This window comes from Lutra lutra, chromosome 1, assembly GCF_902655055.1.
Source record: "Lutra lutra chromosome 1, mLutLut1.2, whole genome shotgun sequence".
In the NCBI taxonomy this organism is placed as follows: domain Eukaryota; kingdom Metazoa; phylum Chordata; class Mammalia; order Carnivora; family Mustelidae; genus Lutra; species Lutra lutra.
The window spans coordinates 154253620-154272975 of NC_062278.1; the positions used below are offsets into that span (position 1 = coordinate 154253620).

Here is a 19356-nt window from a genome sequence, read left to right on the forward strand (position 1 = left end):
TCATGATGCTTTCCCATCCTGGTGACTAGTCATTTTCAATCCAGGAAGAAATACATGTCAATTTGGATGCATGACCCCCTATTACAGTTTTATTCACAACAAGCTTTTTTTTTTTTTTTTTAAGATTTTATTTATTTATTTGACAGAGAGAAATCACAAGTAGGCAGAGAGGCAGGCAGAGAGAGAGAGGAGGAAGCAGGCTCCCTGCTGAGCAGAAAGCCCGACGTGGGGCTCGAACCCAGGACCTGGGATCATGACCTGAGCTGAAGGCAGCGGCCCAACCCACTGAGCCACCCAGGCGCCCCCACAACAAGCTTTTGACATCTGGAGGAGTTTCCACCATCCAAGAAGGAAAAAGCTGGAGTAAGCACAGAAACTGGAGATGGATGAGAGACAGAATCTGCTCCAAGGCAGCTTTGGTTCCCAGCCCTCCAGGGCAGGAGATGAGCCTTATAGGGCTTTGAACCTGTGTCACTTTGTTCAGAAGAAGATGGCGGGAATCCTGAAGAGAACATCGATGAGTTGCCCCCCATACTTCCAGGAAACCAGCTCAGGGAGACTTTTCCTTTCTGTGTGCCTGGAGCCAAAGTTGCTTCTGGAATTATCCAGATTCCCTCTACTGTTGTCAAACCAATGAGTCCATTTTTGCCCTTTGGAAGCCAGGATGGGTCAAGAGGGGAGACATGAGGCACACGGTATGGCCACAGTCCCCTCCCTCCATCTTCAGAAACCTCTTTACAGCTAGTGGCTCCGAGTGGTGAATGTTATGACGGGCTCCATCATGTAACTAATACGAGTTCCTCTCCATTTGAACATCCCCTTGACCCCAAACACAGTCTGAAAGATCAGTCTTCAGAGTCTCCAAGAGCACACATTGCCCTCAGCAGTGGAGGAAGTCCACCTCTGTGCCTGGTCTCAAGGATAGGCACAACCAGCAGGAAAAAAATTCTAAAGGCTTTGCCAGAAGTTTCGGCAAAGATGACGGTCCTGTCGCTGTTTCAAAGGCTTTGCAAGAGAGGGATACCTTTCTTCCTTCTGTGCCAGTGACTTTGCCTCCAGCCTCACCACTGAGCTGGGGATGACTGGACCGTGAGGGAGAGCAATGAGGTAGAGCTATTCATGGACTGGTCTCTGAGAAAGGGGTGGAAGACTCTGTGGTGTGTGTGGGGGTAGGGTTTGGGGGGGATGATCCTGCAGAGTGGGGGTCTTGGGATTCTACTACTCCAAGGGCCAAGATGTCAGGGTCAATGAAAGGAAGCAGCTGTGAAGCAAACCCAGGTCATGTGACATTTTGTGTTCAATCATCACATAGAAGCCACATTATGACAAACCATTTCCCTATCTTCTACAATGACCAAGCTCTTCGAGTTTTCCTGCCATCTTCCGAGTGAGGAAAAATATACTACCTTTTGGCTAAAAGTTTAAAACGTAAGCACATATTTTCTCCCAGCTCCTGATCAGCTTGAAATGCCCACAGTGGTGAGCAGGACCTACCTGCAGAAGTTCTCTACTACCAAGTAGCTCTACCCGCACATGGCAAGCTGTCTTCATCTGTTGTAGAACGGCCCTATCAGTAAACTAGCATTCCTTGTGAGATGCTGAGTTTGTTTTTTTTTTAGATTTTATTTATTTATTTGTCATAGAGAGAGAAGCGAGAGTGAGCACAGGCAGACAGAGTGGCAGGCAGAGGCAGAGGGAGAAGCAGGCTCCCCGCCAAGCAAGGAACCCGATGTGGGACTCGATCCCAGGACGCTGGGATCATGACCTGAGCCGAAGGCAGCTGCTTAACCAACTGAGCCACCCAGGCGTCCCGAGATGCTGAGTTTTATGAGTCACCTTGACTAGGTGATAATCCCCAGCTATTCATTTTTTTTTTTTAAGATTTTATTTACTTGACAGAGATCACAAGTAGGCAGAGACGCAGGCGGAGAGAGAGGAAGAAGCAGGCTCTCCGCGGAGCAGAGAGCCCGATGTGGGACTCGATCCCAGGACCCTGAGATCACGACCCGAGCCGAAGGCAGCGGCCCAACCCACTGAGCCACCCAGGCGCCCCCCCAGCTATTCATTTTTTAAAAGATTTTATTTATTTGTTAGTGAGAGAGAGAGAGAGAAAGCAGGGGGAGGGAAAGAGAGAGAGAGAAGCAGGTTCCCCGTTGAGAGGGGGATCATGACCTGATCCAAAGGCAGATGCTTAACCAGCCGAGCCACCCAGGTGCCCCAATCCCCAGTTATTCAATCAGCACTAATCTAGGAGTTGCTGGGAAGGTATTTTGTAGATGTGATTAACATCTACAATCAGTACACTGTAAGCGAAGGAGATTATCTTCAATAATCTGAGTGAGCCTAACCTAATCAGCTGGAAGGCCTTAAGAACAAAATTGAGGCTTCCCTGATGAAGAAATTCTGCCTCAGGACTGCAGCTTTAGTTCTCAAAACTTTCTTTTTGTTTTTTTAAGATTTTAAAAAAAAATGTATTTAGGGGCGCCTGGGTGGCTCAGTGGGTTAAGCCGCTGCCTTCGGCTCAGGTCATGATCTCAGGGTCCTGGGATGGAGTCCCACATCGGGCTCTCTGCTCAACAGGAAGCCTGCTTCCCTCTCTCTCTCTCTCTCTGCCTTCCTCTCCGTCTACTTGTGATCTCTCTCTGTCAAATAAATAAATAAAATCTTTAAAAAAATGTATTTATTTGACAGAGAAAGATCACAAGCAGGCAGGCAGAGAGAGAGAGAGGAGGAAGCAGGCTCCCCGCTGAGCAGGGAGCCGGATGCGGGACTCCATCCCAGGACCCTGAGATCATGACCTGAGCTGAAGGCAGAGGCTTTAACCCACTGAGCCACCCAGGCACCCCATACTTCTTCTCAAAAGTTTCCAACATGATGGCCTGCCCTGTGGATTTCGGGTTTGCCAGTTGTCACAAGTCCATAAGCCAATTACCTGAAATAAATCTATCTAAGATCTATTATATATTAATAATTATATAATTAATATTTCATAATATATTAATACTATATAATTAATATAATGTAATATATAAATATATGGTTTATTATATATTATACATAATATATAATTAATGTTATCTATTATGTACTGTTATTACATATAATATATAATACATAATCTATAATATAATATATACTATGATATTAATAGATTATTACTATTAATCTATATATTAATGTATTAATAGATATTAATATATTTATATTAATATTTATACTCTATTATATAGCTATATTGATTGCTATATTACTATGATATTTATATATATGTATATACACACATATATATACATATTTCTCTGGAGAACTCTGACCAATGCACCTGTTTCCCCTCCTTGGGGGACAGAGGCTGTGTCCTCCCCATCCCTGTGTGCCCTTGAGAGCCCACTGAGGCAGAGCACTAGCATGCAGGGAAAGTGGCCCTTGGGAGCAGGCAGTGATGCCTACATCCAGTCTTGACTTTGTCACCTGCTATCTGGGTATTCACCTCAACTTCCCAATTTCTCAAATTGGAGATAAAAGTACCTACCTCCTGGGATTACAGTAAAGATCAAATGAAGAAATGTGCATGTCAGTTTTAAGTAAGAGACGAATTCAGTGTAAGGAATTACCATTTCAATAGGGGCCCAATAATTTTTTGTAGACTGACTTAGATATTTACAAGCACACTGGTTGGCGTTTCCCTAAATCAGAGGTGGCCAAAAATAACCCATCAGCATCCTATGTAGATTACGTTTACATTTGAACAAATAACCATCTTCAAGCTTGTTACCTTGTCCTTGGCTTTAAAAGGAACATCTAAGATTGGTCCATGAGAAAAGCAAAAGTAGAATGTCCTCTTTGCCATCAGGATTGCTGCATGAGCCCTTATTTTCCATCATAATACATGGAATAACCCCACAGCAGCTCACACCTAACTTGGGCACAGGCAAGGAAACAGATCTCTCTCTCTTTCTTTCTCTCTCTCTCTCTCTCTCCTTTTTTTTAAATTGAGAGAGTGCAAGGGAAAGTAAGGGTGGGGAGAAGGAGGGAGAGGGAGAGAATCGTAAGCAGGCTCTACGTCCAGATGAACCTGAAGCAAGGCTCCATCTCACGACCCTGAGATCATGACATGAGCTGAAGTCAAGAGTCCGCAGCTTAACCGACTGAGCCTTCCAGGTGCCCCAGGGAAACAGACCTCTTGAAGATGATGCTCACGGTGCCTGTAAGGACTGCACTGGCACTGTCATATGCCATCATGAAAAACATGGTGTCTGTCAGGGTGCTTAGTGCACCACTGTGGATAATCCTACAGGCCCAGCGGAGGGGAGAAATAGTCACCCAGGATTTCACTTGGCACAGCCAGGTGCTGGTGAGGCAGAATGCCAAAGGTCTCCTGTCATCCAGGATCAGACTTACCTCCCTCAGGGAAAGACAACAACATTGTCTGAAGCAAGCTACACCTGCTTAGAAGGGGATGAGCTCTTCAAAATGGCCAAAGAAGCCCTTTGCCCCACCACCAGCCTCACCCTTGAATTGTGCTGAATCTTGCTTTCCCTCCTGGGTTAGTTTCTGGAGGAAACAGAATGGTGCAGCGATAGAGACCTGACTCTGAATCCCACATTTCTGACCATGTGACCTCAGTCACATAACCACTCGGGGCATCTGTGTCTTCATCTGTAAGATAGGAAAAAGGACTATCTCCTTCTAAGAATTTTTGTGAGCAATTTACATACCAAAGCTCCCTATACAGGGTCAGGCATGTACTCGCACTGAAAAGGCATGATTTTCTCCCTTACTGTGTTTAATATCCCCTCTGTCCACTGCCATTTAGGAAGTTGAGACTCCGTGAAGAAATCCCTAAACATGGAAGGGCCCTATCCGGGGTGGGTCACTGAAGGGCCAGTGGGCCACCCTTCTCCAGGGAGCCAGTAGAATGAGGTTGATGTCCCCCCATGTGACAGTAACCAAGAACCTGCTTACAGGAGCCACAGGCTCACCAGCTAGCCTAGGGCCCTCTCCATGTTCTTCTGCCAAGACAAAAGCCCATTAGAGCTGTCAGCTTAGCTGTTCCTCCAGCCTCACCCAGATTCCAGGAGGGGCCCACGCTAGAACAAGCAGACACACTTCTCTGAGTCCTTGTGGAAGATGACACACTCAAAGCCAAGACTCTCCATCGCTGTGATCTGGAGAAGGAGGTGGACGTCTTCTGTCATCCCGACTAGAGAGAAGAGTCGGGTCAGAGAGGGAGCCTCAGGCTGGGGACTGGCCCTTCAGGAGGAACAGGTTTCGAAGGCAGAAAGGCTCTCCAAGCCCTACCCCTGAGGGAGGTCCTCAGGAAACCCCACTGCCCTAGCTTCCACCTCCATGGCCCCACACTCCCCTGAGGGAGAAGAGTGGCTTCTGGGGAGAAGACGTTAGCACTGTGAGGAGTGGACTACCCGTGGATTCTGGATGCCACAGTTTCTATCAACTGAATATCAAATACTAACCTGAAATGCACTGATTTTTGGCAGGCGAAAATCCTGCCTGTAAAGTAAGCAAATATGTCCTCTCCCCTCATTACCAAGGTCTGAAATTTAGGAAAGACTTCCCTGTACAGTATCATCTCCAAGGGACACGGGGAGGATTTAGATGACTTAGCGTTCAAGTGTGAAGCCTCCGATACATACAGTCCAAACACTCGTTGAACACCTGCACTGTTGCTGCGAATCTCAAAACAGAAATTCTGACAGGTTAGTCATGTAAAATCAGAAGCCTTCCAACTGCCTCTTCCTTTGCATGGGGGCTCCTTCACCCTACAGGATCGCAGCTCAAACTGACCACTAGAGGGAGCCAGAGCCCTATTCCCAGCAGGTTGTGGCTCCTGACCTCCTGGACAGCAGGATACCTGACTAATGGTGTTATTCTCATTTTACAGACTTGAAAACTGATGCTCAGTGCAGTCAAGGAACAAACAGCAGGAAGTACAGTGTACTATTGGGAAGAAATTATGGAGACTGAATTCAAATGCTGCTCTACCATCTACTTGCTGGCAAAAGAGACCCCAGCAGGAAAGCAGTGAAGATTGGGATCATTACTTTTTGCAATGTCCTATAAATGAGAATCTATATTTCTTTCCATCTGTGTAGGCAAGAAAGGGCATATACAGGAAACTGAGTAAGCCAATAAACAAGCCAGAAAAAAAGTAGGAACTGTCCAAGAACAGGAAGAACTGATTGGCAAATACAAATAATAACCAGTTAGAAGGAACAAAAAGGGGGTGCCGTGTGATGGATTATCCAGAATTACTGGGAGGAGAGCTCACCTACGTCTGGTCCTCTCATGGGTGAGCCTCCTGTTGTAAAGGCATGGATGTAAGGAGACATGATAAGCCAGATGGCCAACCAAGGTGAACCACCTCAGGAAAGTGGCAGGGAAAAGACTGTGTCTTGGAATTGTGACCACCAGGTCACTGAGGCTTACCAGACTACAAGTCCTCATGTGCAAGTGGGGATCCTTCCAACAAATCTGACCATTTTGTTCTTCTACATATACTTCTTCTGGATAAGGCCAGAATTCTTTAACATGGCAGCTCAGGCTCCAGGCTTTCTCTCCGACCTGCTCTTTGTCCTCCCTTCCCTACCTCTCAACACTTCTGCTTTTGGAGTTCTGGGAACCTGACATGCTCGCTCTCACCTCTGGACATTGGTACTTGCTCTGCCTGGGGAAAACAGACCTATGTATTAAATACATACATGAATTAATGAATCAAATCAGAACGGTATCAGGCATAGTCTGTGTTGGGGTCTGTTATCAAAGGAACGAGACTGAGACAAAGTAAAAGTTATGCAAAACTTTTTTTTATGCAAAAAAAAGTTATGCATTAGAAGTTAGACTGACTGGCCAGGGGAACGAGACTGAGACAAAGTGAAAGCTATGTAGAGCTTTATTCTATGCCAAGCATTAGAAGTCAGACTGACCGGCCAGGGCCACCTCCGAAGAGAGGGACCCCCTCCCGATCTCACAGGCTGGTTTTATAGGGCATAACCACAGACCCAAGGTACATGGCTTCTATTGTTAAGGCATTTACTCCCGGAATCGATACCCGGAACCATACCAGGAACTATGGGGACGTTTATTCTCCGGAATGAAGTCCATGGATGTAAACAACAATATGGCTATCTAGGCAATACGGAGTTGCTCTGGCTAAACAGGCCCTAATAGTTAAACAGGTTTTAACATTAAATCGGCCCTAACAGTCTGCCACCTCTTTTGGGCTTTTCAGGTTCCCAGCAGCCTCTTCCAGTCTAGTGTAAGGATTATTCCCCATCCCAGGGCTGCCTGGAGCCCCACAATGGTGGAGTTTATAAAGAACTCATGGAGAAGACTGTGGATGGGTCATAGATATGACTTTCAGGTTGTTGGTGCTCTGTGCAGTTTCTTAAAGAGGCAGACCTTGCTAGAATTGCTAAAGCTGTCCCTGGTAAGTTTGAACCCCTGTATCAGGAGTACATAATCTGGGCTGGAGGGGGGCTCTGAGTAATGCAGAACTGTTGGCAAAACTTTGCTTATGTGTGGGCATTTTCCTCAAAGATGCTCTGTGCCCCAGAGCATCTCCCACCTCTCTGGTGTGGCTTGCATTAGCCTGAGAGCCAGGTAGAAGTCCTGCATACCTACCTCACCCTAGTTCTTAGCCCTATCTTGTTCCAGGTGCCCATTTCTTTATTCATTCAACAACTATTAATTAAGCACATATCACACTTACTGGCATCAGTGTAAGAAATCACTCCAAGAAAAGACGATCTACAAAGAAAGGAGATGACATATAAAGAAAGTTCTACGAAGACACAGATTATCAGGAAATTGCTACATGGTTACATTTCAATGAGAATTTCAGTGTCTGGACATTCAGAATGAGGAGTTTGTCTTTCATTATTAGTGATCCAACATAATAATGGAGCTCACGGGTTATTCAGAATGGAGTAAATTTGTGTCTAAAGCAGGAGAAAGAAGCAACAAACTTCTCATGGTTTTCAAGATTTACACTTTGTGGAGGAGTAGTGTGTGAATGTCCTAAGCACATATTTAAACATTTTAAGATAAAGCTGTTGGGATGCTTTCCTAAAATGAGTAGGCTATATGGTCAATATAATGTGTGTCAGTTTTGCAGAATGTATCATCTGTTGTTGAAATTATGTTGTTAATTTGGAAAAGAAAAGGAAAAAAAATTGTCCTGAAGTCAGAAATCATCCTTTGCATACCATATAATGGGATCCGACAGAATATTCTATCTAAAGGTCATTTTTAGATTTTATACATATTATGTTTCTTCTCTCTCTCTAATAAATATATCTTTTTTAAAAAAGATAAGAGCAGAAATCAGTGTAAAGGCAGAAACAGAAAATTAACAAATCCGAAAGCTGGTTTTTTTTTTTTGAAAAGATTAATAAGACTGATCAGGAACAAAAGAGAGAAAATACAAAGCACCAATGACTTGGTGTGAATTAAGAATGAAATTATGCTGAGTGAAATAAGTCAAGCAGAGAGAGTCAATTTCATATGGTTTCACTTATTTGTGGAGCATAACAAATAATACAGAGGACACGGGGAGATGGAGAGGAGAAGGGAGTTGAGGGAAATTGGAAGGGGAGATGAACCATGAGAGACTATGGACTCTGAAAAACAACCTGAGGGTTTTGAAGGGGCGGGGGGGTGGGAGGTTGGGGGAGCCAGGTGGTGGGTATTATGGAGGGCACGTATTGCATGGAGCACTGGGTGTGGTGCAAAAACAATGAATTCTGTTACGCTGAAAAGAAAAAAAAATGAATGACAGAAATAAAAAAAAAAGAATGAAAAAAGGACATTACTTCATATTCTCATAAAAATAAGAAGATATTAGAAGGAACCTTTTGCTAATTTGACAACTTAAACTGGGAAAATTCCTTTAAAATCACAACTTTCCGGGGTGCCTGGGTGGTTCAGTGTGGGTTAAAGCCTCTGCCTTCGGCTCAGGTCATGATCCCAGAGTCCTGGGATCGAGCCCCACATCAGGCTCTCTGCTCAGCAGGAGTTTGCTTCTCCTCTCTCTCTGCCTAAAAAAAAATCTTAAAAAAATTTTTTTAAATAAATAAATAAAAAAAAATCACAACTTTCCAAAACTGAGACAAGCAAAGACAGAAAATCTGAATAATCTTTATCTGCCAAAGGAACTGAATGCATAATTGGAAATCTTGCTACAGAGAAATCCCAGATGACTTCACTAATGGATTTTACTAAACCTTTAAGAGGGAAGTAACACCCAATATTTTGCACAAAGTCTTTCAGAATAGTGGCAAAAGGAATACTTTCAAACACATTCTTGGAGATCACATCTGACCAGGACATTTTTAAAAATTAAAGTATAATTAACATATAATAGTTTCAGGTATATAATATAGTGATTCAACAATTCCGTACATTTCTCATCTCAGTGCCCATACACAGTAAGTCACCAGACAATACTGACTGTATTTCCTATGCTGTGCTTTTCCTCTCCAGGACTGGTATATTATTTTAACACTGGAAGTTTGTACCTCTTAATTCTCTATTTCATACATTCCCCCCTCCACCTCCCCTCTGTCAACCACTAGTTCATTTTCTGTATTTAAGAATCTGTTATTTTCTCTCTCTCTCTCTCTCTCTTTTTTTTTTTTTTTTGGTCATTTGTTCTCTTTCTTAAATTCCATTTACAAGGGGCACCTGGGTGGCTCAGTTAACTGCCTTTGGCTCAAGTGATGATCCCAGAGTCCCGGGATCGAGTCCCGGGATCGAGTCCCACATCGGGCTCCCAGCTCCATGGAAGTCTGCTTCTCCTCTGACCTTCTTCCCTCTCATGCTCTCTCTCTCAAATAAATGCATAAAATCTTTATTTATTCATTTATTCATTTATTCTTTATTTAAACAAATTCCACATACAAGTGAAATTACATGGTATCTGTTTTTCTATGACTTACTTCACTTAGCATAGTACATCTAGGTCCATCCATGTTGTTGCAGATCTGACCAGGACATTTTACTTTTTAAAAAATTTTTTTCCTTTTTTACTTAAATTCAATTAATTAACATTTTAAAAAAGATTTTACTTATTTATTTGTCAGAGAGAGAGAACACAAGTAAGGGCAGCTGCAAGCAGAGGGAGAAGCAGGCTCCCTCCTGAGCAAGAAGGCTGACGTGGGACTCAATCCTAGGACTCTGGGATCATGACATGAGCTGAAGGCAGACCCTTAACTGACTGAACCATCCAGGCATCCCCAATTAATTAACATTTAATGTATTATTAGTTTCAGAGGTAGAAGTCAGTGATTCATCAGTCTTATATAACACCCAGCACTCGTTACATAATGTGCCCTCCTTAATGTCCATCACCCAGTGACCCCATCCCCTAACCTTCCTCCCCTCCAGCAACCCTCAGTTTGTTTCCTATGATTAAGAGTCTCTTACGGTTTTTCTCCCTCTGAATTCATCTTATTTTATTTTTTCTTCTCTTCCCCTATGATCTTTTGTTTTGTTTCTTAAATTCCATGTATGAGTGAGATCATATGATAATTGTCTTTCTCTGATTGACTTATCTCACTTAGCATAATATTTTCTAGTTCCATCCATGTCATTGCAAATGGCCAGATTTCATTTTTGTATTTTTGGTTTTTTTAACTGCTATATATATATATATATATATATATATATATATATATATATATATCACATCTTCTTTATCCATTCATCTATAGATGGACATCTGGGCTCTTTCCATAGTTTAGCTATTGTGGACAATGCTTCTATAAACATTCAGGTGCATGTGTCCCTTTGGATCACTACATTTGTATCTTTAGGGTAAATACCTAGTAGTGCAATTGATGGGTTGTAAATTAGCTCTATTTTCAACTTTTTGAGGAACCTCCACACTGTTTTCCGGAGTGGCTGCACCAGCTTGCATTCCCATCAACAGTGTAAGAGGGTTCCCCTTTCTCTGCAACCTCATCAACATCTGTCGTTTCCTGACTTGTTCATTTTAGTCACTGACTGATGTGAGGTGGTATCTCATTGTGGTTTGGATTTGTATTTCCCTGATGCCAAGTGATATGGAACATTTTTGCATGTGTCTATTGGCTATTTGGTTGTCTTCTTTGGAGAACTGTCTGTTCATGTCTTCTGCCCATTTCTTGACTAGGTTAGTTCTTCTTTGGGTGTTGAGTTTGATAAGTTTCTTACAGATTTTGGATACTAGCCCTTTATCTGATAAGACATTTGGGATATCTTCTCCCATTCTGTTGGTTGTCTTTTTTTTTCCCCCCAACCGTTTCCTTTGCTATGCAAAAGCTTTTTATCTTGATGAAGTCCCAATAATTCATTTTTGCCTTTGTTTCCCTTGCCTTTGGAGATGGGTCTAGCAAGAAGTTGCTGCCGCCGAGTCACAGAGGTTGCTGCCTGTGTTCTCTTCTAGGATGGATTCCTGCCTCACATTGAGGTATTTCATCCATTTTGAGTCTATTTTTGTGTTTGGTGTAAGGAAATGGTCCAGTTTCATTCTTCTGCATGTGGCTGTCCAATTTTCCCAACACCATTTGTTGAAGAGACAGTCTTCTTTCCATTAGATATTCTTTCCTGTTTTGCCACAGATTAGTTGACCATAGAGTTGGAAGTCCATTTCTGGGCTCTCTATTCTGTTCCATTGATCTATGTGTCTGTTTTTGTGCCAGTACCATACTGTCTTGATGATGACAGCTTTGTAATGGAGCTTAAAGTCCAGAACTGTGATGCCACCAGTTTCATCTTTCTTTTTTCTACATTCCTTTGGCTATTCAGAGTCTTTTCTGGTTCCATATGGATTTTAGGATTATTTATTTAGTTGATGGTATTTTGATAGGGATTGCATTGGATGTATAGATTGCCCTAGGTAGCATAGACATTTTAACAATATTTGTTCTTCCAATCCATGAGCATGGAATGTTTCTCCATCTCTTTGTGTCTTCCTCGATTTCTTTTGTAAGTGTTCTATAGTTTTTACAGTACAAATCCTTTATGTCTTTGGTTAGGTTTATTCCTAGGTCTCTTATGGTTTTTGGTGCAGCTGTAAATGAGATCAACTCTTTAATTTCTCTTCCTTCTGTCTCATTGTTAGTATATAGAAATGCAACTAATTTCTGGGCATTGATTTTATATCCTGCCAAATTGCTGAATCCCTGTATGAGTTCTAGTAAGTTTGGGGTGGAGTCTGTTGGATTTTCCATTTAGAGTATCCATGTCATCTGCAGAGAATGAGAGCTTGACTTCTTTGCCAATTTTGGATGTCTTTTTTTTTTTTTTAAGATTTTATTTATTTATTTGAGAGAGAGGCAGTGAGAGAGAGCATGAGCGAGGAGAAGGTCAGAGGGAGAAGCAGACTCCCCGTGGAGCTGGGACCCGGATGCAGGACTTGATCCCGGGACTCCAGGATCATGACCTGAGCTGAAGGTAGTCGTCCAACCAACTGAGCCACCCAGGCGTCCCTCAGATGCCTTTTATTTCTCTTTGTTATCTGATTGCTGAGGCTAGGACTTCTAGTACTATGTTGAACAGCAGTGGTGATAGTGGATACCCTGCCATGTTTGACCATGTTTTTAAAAGGAAAATTACAGGGTAATATTTCTCGTGAACACAGATATGAATTTTCCAAGAATCCAATTATTTATTAAAATGATCATGAACAAGAGGTCATTTTTTTCCAGGGAAAATACAAGTTGATTTAAAATAAGAAAATCAGAGGATGTAGTTTACCAAATTAACAGAATGATAAAGGAAAGAAAGCTATATGATCACCTTAATAGATGTGAAAAAGCATTTGATAAAATTTAAATTGAGATATGATAAAGGCACTACAAAACTAAGAAACAAATCCCAAAGCTAACGTTATACTAAATAGTGAGATATATAGACTATTTCCAGAAAATAGTAACAAAATCTTTGAAAGCTGAGAAGATTAATTTGCAATTACAGGAGTTCATTAACCATCATTAAATATGCCTTGTGTCTGTAACCACATTTCTAAGAGTATCCCTTCAAGTAGCCTCAGACTCCAGTATAAATCATTTTTTGTCTCCTAAAAGAAACACCCCCCTGTCACAAAATGTAGTCTGTGCTGGAGGAGCGGGAGGGGTGCTGACAGGAGGAGGGAGGTCTTTCCCAGCCCTCCCTAGGTATTTGTCTTCCTACAAAGAGGAGGCCATAATTGGAAATCTTCTGGAATATTTCTGAGAGGTGTTTCTTGAATTTCTCACCCATGAAAGCATAGATCACAGGGTTCACACAGCAGTGAGTGAAGGAAATGGTTTCTGTGACATGAGTGGCATAAATCAGTCGCTGGCTCAGGACACATCCATCCAAGATGTTCATGTTGAGCAGAGAAGTGAGGAAGAGGACCACATTGAATGGGACCCAGAAGAGTAAAGATGCGATCACCACAATGAGCACCAATTTGATGGCCTTGGTCTTGTTGTGATTTTGGCAGCTCTTCAGCTGGTGCAGAATGCTAATGTAGCAGAACATAAGGATGGTGAATGGGATCAACAGACCTAAGATATTCATTTCAAAGTGGATGAAGATCTTCCACTTCAGAGTCTGTTGATTATAAGATGAATAACACTGTAGAATGCCATCTTCAGAGGCCACTTGGTACACCACTAGTAATGGGCTGGTGGCCATGATAGCAGTCAACCACACGGCCAGACTCAGGGCTGTGCCCATCCTGGCTGTCCTCACTTTCATGGCATAGACCGCATGGACGATTGCCAGGTACCTGTCCACACTCATGAGGGTGATAAAGAACATGCTGCTGAAGAAGCCAATGTAATAAAAACCAGAGACCACCTTGCACAACACAGTCCCAAACACCCACTGGTCCAGCTGGTAGTGGGTCTGGAAGGGGAAGGAGAAGACAAAAAGCAAGTCAGACAGGACCAGGTTCAAGAGGTATACGTCGGTGATGCTCCTCAGCTTCTTGCCGGCTACAAGGACAAGGATGACCAGGATGTTTCCCAGAAGACCGAATACAAACAAGACACAGTAAAAGACAGCAAGAAGCAACTTGCTGTCTCTTTGGATCAGTTCCCCATCGCAGGGGCTTGACATGATGTCAGGATAGTAGTAGTCGGTTACCGTCGTCACATTGGGCTCCAGTGTATAATCCATTAAAGCAGGAGGACAAGGTCAGAGGGACACCTAAGAGAGATTCATTTCTTAAAAATATTTTTATTTAAAAATATAGATTGAATTCTAACTGCCTCCCCCCATTCATATGCTGAAGCCCTAAAGCCCTGTAATAGGCTGAACGCTTGTGTTCTCCCAAAATTCATTTTAAATGAATTTACCCCACCTTGTGATGGTATTAAGCAGTGGGTTCTTTGGGAAGTAATTGGGTTAAATGAGGTCACAGGAGGGTAGAGCCCTCATGAATACAATGAGTGCCCTTATAAGAATCACAAGAGAGCTTGCTGCTTCTCTCTGCTCACAGCCATGAGAGGTTATAAAGAGAAGTCGGCTCTCTGCAACCTGGAACAGGGTTCTCACCAGAGCCTGCTGGCACCCTGATTTTGCACTTCCCAGACTCTAGAATAGTGAGAATTAAATTCCAGTTGTTTATAAACCATCCAGTCTCTGTTATTCTGTTATAGCAGCCCAAACTGACCAAGACACCACCTATGTCACCATATTTGGAGATGAGCCAGTAAAGAGGTAAGTATAGTTAAATATATCATAAGGGTGGGGTTCCAATCCTTAGGCCTGGTGTCCTTTTAAGAAGAAGAGTCACCCAAGCTTGCAAGCTTGCTCTCTCTCTCTCTCTCTCTCTTTTTCTCTCTCTGCATGCACAGGGAAAAGACCAAGGAGTTCACAGCAAGAAGATGGATGGCTGCAAGCCAGGAATAGAGGTCTCACCAGAAACCGGCCCTGTTGGCACCCTGATCTTGGACCTCTAGCTTCCAGGACAGTAACAAAATTAATTTCTTTTGTCTGGCTTTTCATTATGGCAGCCTGATACTGACGAGTGGATACCGTTACAGCAAATACCTAAGTGGCTTTGGAAGTGGGAATGGATGGAGAATCCTTTCCACACGCTAGAAAAACCCGAGGTTGCCTTGAAGACACTGTTGGTAGCGATGTGGACGGTGAAAGTGATTATGCTGAGGGCTCTGGACGCAGAGAGGGCTGGAAAGAGAGCTTCCGTGGTCTGGGAGAATACAGGTATCATCGTGGACAGAACGGGGGTGGAAATACGGATGTTAAAGGCGAGGTCTCCGGCAGAAATGAGGAACATGTTATTAGAAGTGGAGGAATTAGATTCTTGCTCTAAGTGGCAGAGAACTTGGCTGAATTGTTTCTAGCGTTTTGCGGAAGATTGGATATTTGGCTGGGGTATTCCTAAACTAAGCGTTAAGAGGCTTCTCTGTGCCAATAACTGTAAAATGCTAGAGGAGAGAGGTAAGTTGAAGTAGTCGTTACACAAAGAGGAATCCGCACTCGAAGATTTGGAAGCCTGTCCAAACCACAGAAATGAGGAAGCGTTTCTGGAGAGTACGCCCAAGATGTGGCCAGACCTGAGTGGGCGGAAGTCAGAGGCTTTAACCCACTAAGCTACCCAGGCGCCCCACCCATGGAGCGGGTTCAACAGAAGCTAGGGATAGAGACGCTGCCGGTTTGGCCCAAAGCTGCAGAGACAGGACAAAATAAACCAACGCATTTGAACTTCTAGGATTCTACAAAATGGGACAATAGAGCTATATAGAGCCTGCGAGTACATTTTATCCTTCAAGTAAACGAAGGAATGACAGAATACATTACAGAAGGCACTCTCCGCACAGGTGCAATGGGCAAGACTGTTCCCTCCCCTTCCCGCAGGAGGCCCAGCCGCTCTGGGACCGTGCGGGTGGGGCTCCCGCCTGGGACTCTAAGGTGATGCTGTCACCTAGTGGGCCCAGAGGGCAGAGCTCCTGGACAAAAAAGATTATCCTTGACAACCTAGTTGAATTTGCCTTGTTAGCTTTGAGGCTTGCCTGGGACCCACCACCCCTCCATTCTTTCTGGTTTTTTCCCTGCGGAATGGGAATGTCTGTCCTATGCCTGCCCCACCGCTGTATTTTCGAATGCATAATTTGTCTGGTTTCACAGGCTTACAGCGGGAAAGGAATTCAGCCTCAGGATGAATCATATCTCAGATCTCACTAATACCCGGTTTAGATGATATCCAGGTAAGATTTCGGATCTGGAATTGGTGCTGGAATGGGTTAAGACTTTGGGAGCTGTTGAAATGGAGTACATGTACGTAATACTTTGAAGACATGAATTTTGGGAAGCCAGATGTCGGGATGTTAGGTCAGGATGTTAAAGACTGAATTGTGTGCCCATAGATTGAAGCTCTAATTCTTACTGTGATGATATTTGGAGATAGGGCCTCAGGAGGTAATTGAGGTTAAATGATGTTGTAAGGGTGAGGTCCTGATCTGATTGGACTGGTGTTCTTTTAAGAAGAGCAAGAGATACCAAAGACCTCTCTCTCTCTCTCTCAGTACATGCCCAGAGAGAGAGTCATAGGGGGACAAATTGAGAAAGTGACTGTCTGCAAGCCAGGAAGGAGCACTTATCAGGAACCCAACACGTCAGCACCTTGACCTTAGACTTCTAGCCTCCAGAACTGTGAGAAAGTACATTTCTGTCATTTGAGCCACCAGGCATATGGTATATTGTTACAGCAGTGAAAACAGACCAAGGAGTCCAGGGTAGGGGGAGGAACATATATGGGAACTGTTTGTAATTTCCATCCAAATTTCCGGTAAACATAAAGCTTCTCTAAACAGTGAGGTCTATTAACATGTTTTAAAAATTGAAAACTGAGGTGCCTCCATAGCGTAGTAGGCAGCGCGTCAGTCTCATAAAAATTGAAAACTGCCCCAGCTCACCAATACAGGGGGGACTGGGTGGAGCAAGAAAAGCCAAAATTTTTGAAGACAATTTAAATTCTTATAGTTCTGCCACCCAGAATTAGCAATTGCTAACACAGTGTCAGATTTGCTTTTGGTTTTTTTTTTTTCTTTCTTCCCCTGTCTTCCTGTCTTTCTAACGCAATACAGATGAAGCCAAGTTTCTCTTTAACTACCCAACTGATCCCCACGCTCCAGAAGCAACTACTGAAACCAGTCGGATATGGCTCATTCCAGTTTCCCCCTGTACTTTTACATAGTTAACTGTACCCTTAAATAATATATAATATTGTTTTGTGCTCACTTTTGACCCACACAAATGGTTGTCACGTCTCTCTTTTTGTATCTGCTTTTCTTCTCCCCACACTGTTGTTTGAAAAATACAGCCACGCTCTTCTAAAGAGTTCAGATTATTCTTTTCACTGCTTTTATAAGCACCATAAATAATTCCTTTAAAAATGCAATAGAAATAAAGGATCCCAATCATCCTAGCAACAAAAACTGCTAAGATTTCTAAGGACAAACATGATAGAAACTGCGGTTCGGTTATGTGAAATATTATAAAACTTTGTTGAAGGTCATCAATGAGGACACGATTAAAAAGGAAACATATGCTCTATTTATGTGAAGGAAGACACAACAATTACAACATGATAATTCTCCGATTGATATTTACATTCAAGACACTTCCAATTTGGACACTATTTTTCCAATGTGTTTGGTTGCTGAACGTTCAGACGCCCTTGTCCACTAGGCCATCTTTCTTTGTCTAATTGGAAATGCCTAGCAAGCTAGCCATTTTTAAAGTTATTAATTTTATTTAAGTTTGTACCCAAAATGGGTTTAAAAACATAGTTTCTGAAGTATGGACGTGGTTTTTTTTTTTTTTTTTTTTTTTTTTGTGGCTAGTATCTCTCAAAACAATAGTCTCTCCTCCTACATCTTCCTTCCTACTTGTCTGACAGTTGTTTTAAAAAAATAATTTTCAGTTTGCCTTCCTTCTGTTCTGCTCTCCTAATATCCTAGAATAAGGGGTTGTCCTCAACTCATTCCTTCCCCAGATCCTTCCTGCTCACCCCTAACCCATTCTTCCTCCATGCTCTCTCATCAGTAAAGTCTATGTGAAGTATTAAGGATGTCCATCATTTATTACAGCGGACAAGGTGTTTTAGATGCATTCTTTCATTCATTTCTCTTGAATCCCTGGGAAGCAGGTCCTCATACCTCCTTTCTGTTTCTGGAATTAGGGTTGAATCTGAATCCCAGAGACTGTAAGTCCATTGACTAAAGTTACAGAGAGGGAGGCCATAGAGCCAGGACTCGAAACTACTTCTGCTCTGAACCCTTTTTCCTCTTCCATATTTAGCTGTTTTTGTGGGGAGAGCAAAAACAAACCAATCTTTTAGAAGTTGAGCCACCTGACTTTCAAGTTCTCGACTACCTTGTAGCTGTGTAACGGTTTGTCTGATAGAAGCCTTGTAACCAGCCCAAGGACAGACTCCTCTCAGATGCCTGGTGATAAGAGGTATTTTCTTAACAAACTTTGCACTCTTGTAAGAACTTTCATTCCCTCCTAGCGTCCTGCAGAGAAAATGGCATGGCTTGCTTTCCTCAGTCAGAGCCAGGACTGGCCACTAAGACATCTGCAGGTTTGTGCACTCAGGACAAGCAAAGATTAGAAAATATCTATATTTATTCACCTCTTCTGCCAGCCTTCTGAAATATTTGCCTTCCCTTTGCTTTTTTCCCAAGGACATAAAAGTGTTCCTGCCTACTTCTATCCTTCTTCCCCAAGGATGCTAATGAATACATACCTTAATTAGAGCCTTTGTTCTGGAGATTTCAGTGTTGTTAATTCTTCTCAGAATCTGCTCCTCTGTGTCTGCAGCCCAGTGAGCGAGAGCTCCTCACTCGAGGGTGGTATCTTATCTATTTGTGGTGAGTGGCAGAATAGGGGTGGATCTACCATCCCACGGTTATTTAAAAAGTCTTAAAAAATTGTTCTCACCCAAGAAGACATACAGATGGCAAATGAGCATATGAAAATATGCTCGCCACCTTATCATTGTCATTAGGGAATCATAAATTAAAACAACAGAGAAATACCACTGCCTGATTATTAGAATGGCTAAAGTCCAAAACACTGACAACACCAAGTGCTGGAAAGGATGCAGAGCAGGAGGAACTTTCATTTATTGCTGGTGGGAATGCAAAATTGTACCGCTACTTTGGAAGACAGTTCAGCAACTTTCTTTTGGAAAGAAGATTGGTAATTTTTTTAAGGTTTTTTTTTTTTTTCCTAAGGATTTTAGTTATTTATTTGACAGACGGAGATCACAAGTAGGCAGAGAAGCAGGCAGAGAGAGAGGAGGAAGCAGGCTTCCTGCTGAGCAGAGAGCCCGATGCGGGG

The 19356-nt window shown here is 42.8% G+C and overlaps 1 protein-coding gene across 1 annotated transcript; it reads right to left on the reverse strand.

Annotated features, from left to right (window-relative positions):
- Window positions 1–12691: 12691 nt before the first annotated feature.
- Window positions 12692–18839, reverse strand: CCR8 (C-C motif chemokine receptor 8). Its single transcript, XM_047705055.1, has 2 exons — window positions 18761–18839; window positions 12692–14193 (listed from the first exon to the last, which is right to left on the reverse strand). Exon 2 carries the CDS (start codon window positions 14161–14163, stop codon window positions 13096–13098), a length of 1068 nt encoding a protein of 355 aa, XP_047561011.1. The 5' UTR covers window positions 14164–14193; window positions 18761–18839; the 3' UTR covers window positions 12692–13095.
- Window positions 18840–19356: the final 517 nt, after the last annotated feature.

Excerpts from the sequence above, each read along its gene's own strand:
- CCR8 (XM_047705055.1), bottom strand. The coding sequence starts at position 14,163 with ATGGATTATACACTGGAGCCCAATGTGACGACGGTAACCGACTACTAC.